Genomic DNA, 9624 nt, shown 5'->3' with positions numbered 1-9624 from the left:
CCTGTAAAGCAGTTTTTTTAGCTGTGACAGTATTTTGTTTTAAACAGTGCCTCAGTTGTGACAGCATGTCAGTGAAAACAGTGTGGTAGTTGTGACAGCATGTCAGTGAAAACAGTGTGGTTGTTGTGACAGCATGTCTGTGAAAACAGTGTGGTAGATATGACAGCAAGTCAGTGAAAACAGTGTGGTTGTTGTGACAGCATGTCTGTGAAAAGTGTGGAAGTTGTGACAGGAAGCTGGTGAAAACAGTGTGGAAGTTGTGACAGCATGTCTGTGAAAACAGTGTGGTAGTTATGACAGCATGTCTGTGAAAACAGTGTGAGAGTTATGACAGCATGTCAGTGAAAACAGTGTGGTAGTTATGACAGCATGTCAGTGAAAACAGTGTGGTAGTTATGACAGCATGTCTGTGAAAACAATGTGGTAGTTATGACAGCATGTCAGTGAAAACAGTGTGGTAGTTATGACAGCATGTCTGTGAAAACAATGTGGTAGTTATGACAGCATGTCTGTGAAAACAGTGTGGTAGTTATGACAGCATGTCTGTGAAAACAGTGTGGTAGTTATGACAGCATGTCTGTGAAAACAGTGTGGTAGTTATGACAGCATGTCAGTGAAAACAATGTGGTAGTTATGACAGCATGTCAGTGAAAACAGTGTGGTAGTTGTGACAGCATGTCAGTGAAAACAGTGTGGTAGATATGACAGCAAGTCAGTGAAAACAGTGTGGAAGTTGTGACAGCATGTCTGTGAAAACAGTGTGGAAGTTGTGACAGCATGTCAGTGAAAACAGTGTGGTAGTTGTGACAGCATGTCAGTGAAAACAGTGTGGAAGTTGTGACAGCATGTCTGTGAAAACAGTGTGGTAGTTGTGACAGCATGTCAGTGAAAACAGTGTGGAAGTTGTGACAGCATGTCTGTGAAAACAGTGTGGAAGTTGTGACAGTAAGCTGGTGAAAACAGTGTGGAAGTTGTGACAGTAAGCTGGTGAAAACAGTGTGGAAGTTGTGACAGTAAGCTGGTGAAAACAGTGTGGTAGTTGTGACAGTAAGCTGGTGAAAACAGTGTGGAAGTTGTGACAGTAAGCTGGTGAAAACAGTGTGGAAGTTGTGACAGTAAGCTGGTGAAAACAGTGTGGTAGTTGTGACAGTAAGCTGGTGAAAACAGTGTGGAAGTTGTGACAGTAAGCTGGTGAAAACAGTGTGGAAGTTGTGACAGTAAGCTGGTGAAAACAGTGTGGAAGTTGTGACAGTAAGCTGGTGAAAACAGTGTGGAAGTTGTGACAGTAAGCTGGTGAAAACAGTGTGGAAGTTGTGACAGTAAGCTGGTGAAAACAGTGTGGTAGTTGTGACAGTAAGCTGGTGAAAACAGTGTGGAAGTTGTGACAGTAAGCTGGTGAAAACAGTGTGGAAGTTGTGACAGTAAGCTGGTGAAAACAGTGTGGAAGTTGTGACAGTAAGCTGGTGAAAACAGTGTGGTAGTTGTGACAGTAAGCTGGTGAAAACAGTGTGGAAGTTGTGACAGTAAGCTGGTGAAAACAGTGTGGAAGTTGTGACAGTAAGCTGGTGAAAACAGTGTGGAAGTTGTGACAGTAAGCTGGTGAAAACAGTGTGGAAGTTGTGACAGTAAGCTGGTGAAAACAGTGTGGAAGTTGTGACAGTAAGCTGGTGAAAACAGTGTGGAAGTTGTGACAGCATGTCAGTGAAAACAGTGTGGTAGTTGTGACAGCATGTCAGTGAAAACAGTGTGGAAGTTGTGACAGCATGTCTGTGAAAACAGTGTGGAAGTTGTGACAGTAAGCTGGTGAAAACAGTGTGGTAGTTGTGACAGTAAGCTGGTGAAAACAGTGTGGTAGTTGTGACAGTAAGCTGGTGAAAACAGTGTGGAAGTTGTGACAGTAAGCTGGTGAAAACAGTGTGGAAGTTGTGACAGTAAGCTGGTGAAAACAGTGTGGAAGTTGTGACAGTAAGCTGGTGAAAACAGTGTGGTAGTTGTGACAGCAAGTCAGTGAAAACAGTGTGGTAGTCGTGACAATAAGTTGGTAAAGACAGTGGGGAAGTTGTGACAGCAAGTCAGTGAAAACAGTGTGGAAGTTGTGACAGCATGTCTATGAAAACTGTGGAAGTTGTGACAGTAAGTTGGTAAAGACAGTGTCAGGAAAGGCAGCCCTCTATTTACCTGCTATTAACCACCCAACTAAAAATAAATAGAACAAAGCCATCCAACATTGTTCCTTCTTCTTCTCTTCTTCACTTTTTGCTGGTACATTTCCATTTATTCTTCCCATCAACTGTATAACAGCTAAGAAGGTCCTGATCAGTCCAAATACGCCCCAGACCAACAGGTACACATAGATCATGGAGGAGATGGGGCAGTGCTCCTCACTGCTATAAACACCTCCTAAAATTGGTAAACCTTTATTTTAAAGTACCACCTTAATATAATATAATATAATATAATATAATATAATATAATATAATATAATATAATATAATATAATATAATATAATTATCTTGTACAGGAAACCTCGGTGGCAGATTTTCCTCATTCCATTTCCCACGAGTGTGCTCTGCCACCTTCCTATAACAATCATTAATGTTAATGGTGCTGACATCACAACAAGCAATGTGTTCTATCACCTACCTATAACAATCATTAATATTAATGGTGCTGACATCACAACAAGCAATGTGTTCTATCACCTACCTATAACAATCATTGATATTGGTGGTGCTGACATCACAACAAGCAGCACAGGAAAGCCATCTGAAAGAAGTTGTCACAATTTATATATAAATCACAATTTTCACATTGTTTGCAAAAATAAACCTTGACTCTTACAAAATGTTTTGTCAAAAAAAATTTAACAAGGCATCAATGCTTTCAAAAGTACAGACAACCAGAAAGAAAAAATAATCCAATCAAGCTAGTCTGCCAATTTGAGCTGTATGGCAATCATTCTTGTAAGTTACAAAATAACAAGAAACACTGTTTTCTTTTAAGAGCATTTGTACTGGCAGTACACAAATACTTTTTTATCAATTTTGATGCAATGTTACATAATACTTTACAGCTGATAATTGCCATCAATTATCAATTATGCACTACAGATACATAGATATTAAGAAAATGTGACCAGCAAAAGTCTTCAGACCCACGGAAATTCAAAGACACATCTTAAAAATGCCAATATGAACACAAGTGCTGAAATCTGTTATTTTAATTTTCAACACTTTTAACATAATACACAATAACCTATTTACTTTCATTTTTAAATGATCAATTTATAAAAACAAAAACAAAAGGTAAAACATTTTTCATTTTACTTGTACAATGGTGCATAAAAAATGCTGAAAAAAAGCAAAAACAGCAGAAGTTTTAGAACAAAGGTCAGGCTGATTGTCAAACTTGATTTATATTTCATCAATGTTCAGCAGCTCTGTAAAATTGAAGACAAAAGGTAAAATGGCTTTCTTGTTATTATATAACACTGAAAGTGCACGGCGACAGACACAAGTGATGGCTATATGTACATACACATCTGTGTCTGTACATAAACAAGGCAGCAAAGCTGTCAAATGTACAGACAGAAAACAGAAAAAAAAAGATGCAAAATAGGTCCTTTTGTCAATTTGATGCAATAATAAATGCTTATAATAGCACAGTCAGTCAACACTGATTTTTAATCATGCACAACAGGTAACATGGTGCAAATCCAGAGATATTTTCTGACAGTATTCCAAAGTATCTTTGTTGATCCATCCTCCATTTTGATGGTCTTCCAACAGAAACCCGTTAATATAAACTTTAAAATCTGACTGTCTTCCAGGAGACCCAGAAGATGGTCTCAATCCAACCTTTCAATAAGATTACAGTTTCAGGACCACGAGAGTTAAAATTCACATGATGAAAGTCCCAATATATGAAAAATGATGACAGTGCATAAAATAATATTACAGCTTGTTTAAAGACATAAATACCAATACAACTGCTTATGTGGAAATACTGAAAATGTGCAGAGCCTCAGGTGGATGGGAGTTAAAAATCACATCTTAAAAATGCCAGTGTTGGAGAAAAAATGAAAAAGAAAACAACAAAAATATAATTCCAATAAAGCTGCTATTCACTGCTTCCTTATTATGGACACTATGTTATCTAGCAGAGAGCTTAACCTTTGGGAGTTTACAGGGAAATATCAACAAGTGTGCTTTATGAAATTTCATTTAATGGCCGCTTAATTAGGCAAATGAGTTTATAGCACTGAAATTAGCCTAGTGAATACCCAAGGGGAATTTACAGACTGACCACACAAATTTGTCTATCAAAGGTCTTCAGGTCCATAAGTCACACCTTAAGAAAAGCAGAAAACAATAATACACAAAATAAAACAGGAGACTGCCATTTCTGATGCAATAATACATTATGTTTAACTGCACAGTCAACATCAAATTTTAATTATGCACAACAGGTAACACTGATGAAAGTAAAAGCATAAGGCTTCAGACCCATCAGATTTCAAGTTTACAATTAAAGTGCCAGAATGAGAAAAATGAAAATTTCACAAAAAATTCATAAATTTAATAATTAGCACTGGCTTTTGTTTGTAGCTTGAAAAGTACGTAGCACTGACTATTGCTTTTAACTTGAAATGTCTTTCAAAAGGCAGACATTCAATTCAAAAGGCAGACATACTAGTATACATTACAGTATATTACAGTACTGATCATATCACTAAACAAAACATTTAAATACATGTAAATTAAATACTTCTAATTTTTTGAGTTCTCTGTAGTTAATCAGATCATAACTATTTAGTTATATGTTAAAAGGGAGAATCATCCAGTTATTAAAATTTTCAAACAAAATATGTGAAAAATTTAATTTTCACAAAAACCTGTATAACTTCCAGAAGATTAAACCAATTGATTTATTTACCAAATGAAGATGGATTTTAGTCCTATGTTTCTTTTCTATTAGTTTGAGAACAGTAAGTAAAATGATTTTCCTTTAATGTTTACTATATGGCGACAGTGCTCAAAATAGGGGTTCCTTCCATTTTGATGCAAAATTACAATCATTAACAGCAAAATCAACAAAAATCTTAAACTATGAACTGCAGGTTACAAGGATATTTAGAAAATAGGACTAGTAAATGTCTTCAGGACTATAAAGGTTCAAAGTCACACCATGAAAACACCAAAATGTTAACAAAGGTACCCGTACTGAAATGAGTTTATTTTCATTTACAACACATTTTTGCATAAAACAAAATGATCAATTTACAGTCATTTTTATATGATCCACAAACAAAATTGTTGAGATAAGAAAAATATCAATAGGTAAAAAGGTAAATAGGTGAAAAAACAGCATAACTTTCATTGAAAAAAATGAAAAAACAGCATAAATTCCCTAAAAGTGACCCGATCATGCTGATTTTCGAACTTGACCTGCGTATTATGAATATTCATCAGTTCTGCAAGTTTCAAGCCAAAAGGTAAAATGGTTTTCTACTTATCGTGTTATCAGTGTTGTATAAATGCTAAAAACAGTGAAAAAACAGCATAAATTCTCTTAAAGTGACCCGATCATGCTGATTTTCGAACTTAAGCTGCATATTATGAATATTCATCAGTTCTGTAAGTATCAAGCCAAAAGGTAAAATGGTTTTCCACTTATCGTGTTATCGGTGCTGCATATATGCTGAAAAAAATGAAAAAACAGCATAAATTCCCTAAAAGTGACCCGATCATGCTGATTTTCGAACTTGACCTGCGTATTATGAATATTCATCAGTTCTGTAAGTTTCAAGCCAAAAGGTAAAATGGTTCTCCACTTATCGTGTTATTGGTGCTGCATATATGCTGAAAAAAGTGAAAAAAACAGTATAAATTCCCTAAAAATGACCCAATCATGCTGATTTTCGAACTTGACCTGCGTATTATGAATATTAATCAGTTTTGTAAGTTTCAAACCAAAGGAAAAAACAGTTTTCCACTTATCGTGTTATCGGTGCTGCATATATGCTGAAACAAGGCAGCAAAGCTGTCAAATGTACAGACAAAAAACAGAAAATAAAGATGCAAAAAAGGTCATTTTGTCAATTTTGATGCAATAATAAATAATGCTTATAATAGCACTGTCAGTCAACACTGAATTTTAATCTTGCACAACAGGTAACATGGTCAATAACAGGGGCGGACCCAGAGATATTTTCTGACAGTATTACGAATCTATGTTGATCCATCTTCCATTTTGATGGTCTTCCAACAGAAAAAAATAGATACCAGTCAATATAAACTTAATAACCTGACTGTCTTCCGGAAGACCCAGAAGATGGTCTCAATCCACCCCTTCAATAAGATTACAGTTTCAGGACCATGAGAGTTCAAATTCACATTATGAAAGTCTCAATATTTGAAAAATGATGAAAGTGCATAAAATAATATTACATAATGTTTAAAGACATAAAAAACAATACAACTGCTTATGTAGAAATACAGAAAATGTGCAGAGCCCCAGGCAGATGAGAGCCTGCCTGGGGCTAAAAGTCACAAATGCAAGTGATTGAGAAAAAATTATAAAGGAAAACAACAAAACTAGAAAAGCACTTTGAGAGTGCAGACCTCTGCCAAGGCAGCAATTGTTGATTATTATTGATAATTGATTGATTATTGATCCGGACCACCACCAAAAATTAATCATTGTCCTCTTTGGCCCACTTCCGACAGTTCCTGAAAATTTCTGCAAAATCAGTCCATAACTTTTTGTGTTATGTGGATGACAGACAAACAGGGGTGAAAATATAACCTCCTTGGCAGAGCTTGAGGTAAATATAATTCCAATGAAGCTGCTATTCAAACTTTTAATCTTCCAGTTTGATATATATACATATATATATATATATATAAAAAACTTATTTGCAATATTAAACAAAATTTACCTGCATAATTATCACTGCTTCCTTATTATTAATCTAGCAGAGAGCTTTACCTTTGGGAGTTTACAGGGAAATATCAACAAGTGTGCTTTACGTAATCTCATTTAATGGCCTATTAAAGCAAATGACTTTATAACTCTGAAATTAATCTAGTGATACCCAAGGGTAATTTACAGATTGACCCACTCAAAGGTCTTCAGGCCCATAAGTCACACCTTAAGAAAAGCACAAAACCATAATGCCCAAAATAGGAGACTACCAATCCTGATGCAATAATACATTATGTCAACATCAACTTATGCACAACAGGTAACACAGACGAAAGTAAAAGCATAAGGCTTCAGGCCCATCAGAGTTCAAGTTTATACTTAGAAAGTGCCAGAATGAGAAAAATGAAAATTTCACAAAAAATGCATAAATACAATAAACATGATAATCCAATAGAGCTGGTTTTCTCATGAGCTGAAGGCCAATCCTAAAAATCGTACTTGTAAGTTTAAAATTATAATAAGTAGCACAGTTTTCTTTTCATAATGTTTGCAGTAGCAGTGCAAAAAGATTGTCAATTTTGATGTAACATTACATAATAAATTAGAGAATAATTATCATCAATTTTTGTTTATTGACTATAAATAGGATGGACATGTAGAAAATATGATTACCATTTGGCTTCATGTCCATGGGAGCTCCGAGTCCCACAATGAATATGCCAAAAAAGATAATGAATATAACACTAAAATGTATAGCTTCCAGAAAAAGAAGCCAATTAGACTGCTTTTCTAACTCAGGCTGCATTTTAGTCCTGTGTTTCTTTTTTGAAAGTTTGACAGTTATAAGTAACACGGTTTTTCCATAATGGTCATCAAGGCAGCAGCACCAAAAATTGTTTTCTTCTATTTTGATGCAACATTACATAATGCTTAACAGCATAATGACCATCGATTTTTAATAATAAAATATAAGTGTCATGGATTTTCACAAAATGTGACTAGCACGGGTCTTCAAGCCCGTGGAGGTTCTAAGTCACACCTTGGAAATGCCAATATGTGAAAAATTAAATTTTCACAAAAAACTGTTTAATTGCCAGAAAAATTTACCAAACAGACTGCATTGCCTACTGAAGCTGTATATTTTAGACCCACGTTTCTTTCCTGTAAGTTTGAGAACAGTAATTGACATGATTTTTGTTAAATGGTCATCATGGGAGCAGTGCCCAAAATAGGGGTTTCTTCAAATTTTGATGCAACATTACATAATGTTTAACAGCATAATGACCATCAATTTTTAATTATAAAATATTAGTATCATGGATATTCAGGAAATGTGACAAGCAAAGGTCTTCAGGATCATGGAACTTCAAAGTCACACCTTGAAAATGCCAATAAGTGAAAAATTAAATTTTCACAAAAAACTGTTTAATTGCCAGAAAAATTTACCAAACAGACTGCATTGCCTACTGGAGCTGTATTTTAGTCCCATGTTTCTTTCCTGTAAGTTTGAGAACAGTAAGTGACATGATTTTCCTTAAATGGTCATCATGGGAGCAGTGCCCAAAATAGGGGTTTCTTAAAATTTTCATGCAATATTACATAATGTTTTACTGCATAATGACCATCAATTTTTAATTATAAAATATTAGTATCATGGTTATTCAGAAAATGTGACTAGCAAAAGCCTTCAGGCCCATGGAACTTCAAAGTCACATATTGAAAATGCCAAAATGTAAACAATACAGCACTGTTCTGAAATGGGTTTATTTCCATTTTTAACACTTTTTAAACATAAAACAACATAAACAGTTTACTGCCATTTTTATATGACCAATGAAGAAAATTGATGAGATGGGAAAAGTATCAATAGAACAGTTTTAAATGTCCAACTTCCTCCATTCTGAGATTCTGAACATAGTGGATGAATACATCTGACAAACTGCAATGATATGAGTTTATTTCCATTTTTGACACTTTATTACACAATACATGATAACAAGTTTACCATCATGTTTACCAACTAACAATGTTGTAAAGATGCAGGAAATACCAAACAAACACATTTACGTATCTTATTAGTTCAATAATGAGACTGTTAACATGCCTAAGAATTGAATGTGAGGAAATGTGAAAAAACAGCATTACCTTTTAAAATAATGGACTGATTACGCTGATTTTCAAACTCAACCTGCGTTTTAGTAAGATTGGCCCCTCCTGTGAGTATAATGACAATTGGCCAATCTGTTTTTCTTATATTGTGTTATCAGTGTTGCATATATACTGAAAAAAGTGAAAAAAAAACAGCATAAATTCCCTATAAGTGACCCGATCGTGCTGATTTTCGAACTTGACCTGCGTATTATGAATATTTATCAGTTCTGTAAGTTTCAAGCCAAAGGGTAAAACAGCTCTTCATTTATTGTGTTATCAGTGTTGCAAAAATGCTGAAAAAAAGTGAAAAAATAGCCTAAATTCACTAAAAATGACCCAATCATGCTGATTTTCGAACTTGACCTGCGTATTATGAATATTCATCAGTTCTGTAGGTTTCAAGCCAAAAGGTCAAATGGTTTTCCATTTATGGTGTTATCCGTGCTGCATATATGCTGAAAAAAGAGAAAAAATAGCCTAAATTCACTAAAAATGACCCAATCACGCTGATTTTCGAACTTGACCTGCGTATTATGTATATTCAT

The 9624-nt window shown here is 34.8% G+C and overlaps 1 protein-coding gene across 2 annotated transcripts in view; it reads right to left on the bottom strand.

Moving 5' to 3' along the window:
• Window positions 1–9624, bottom strand: part of LOC106162078 (uncharacterized) — a 32009-nt gene that overhangs the window by 1956 nt on the left and 20429 nt on the right. For both annotated transcript variants that reach the window (XM_087012976.1, XM_087012977.1), the window contains 2 exons: window positions 2708–2767; window positions 2179–2400 (listed from right to left, as the gene is read on the bottom strand). In XM_087012976.1, coding sequence (XP_086869102.1) covers window positions 2179–2400; window positions 2708–2767 — 282 coding nt within the window. The remainder of the gene's footprint in view (window positions 1–2178; window positions 2401–2707; window positions 2768–9624) is intronic.

The sequence above is a fragment of the Lingula anatina genome, chromosome 5 (genome assembly GCF_051362555.1).
Source record: "Lingula anatina isolate TDL-2025a chromosome 5, LinAna3.0, whole genome shotgun sequence".
In the NCBI taxonomy this organism is placed as follows: domain Eukaryota; kingdom Metazoa; phylum Brachiopoda; class Lingulata; order Lingulida; family Lingulidae; genus Lingula; species Lingula anatina.
Note: the sequence above shows the minus strand (reverse complement) of the source record. Positions and strands in the feature narration are given on the sequence as shown.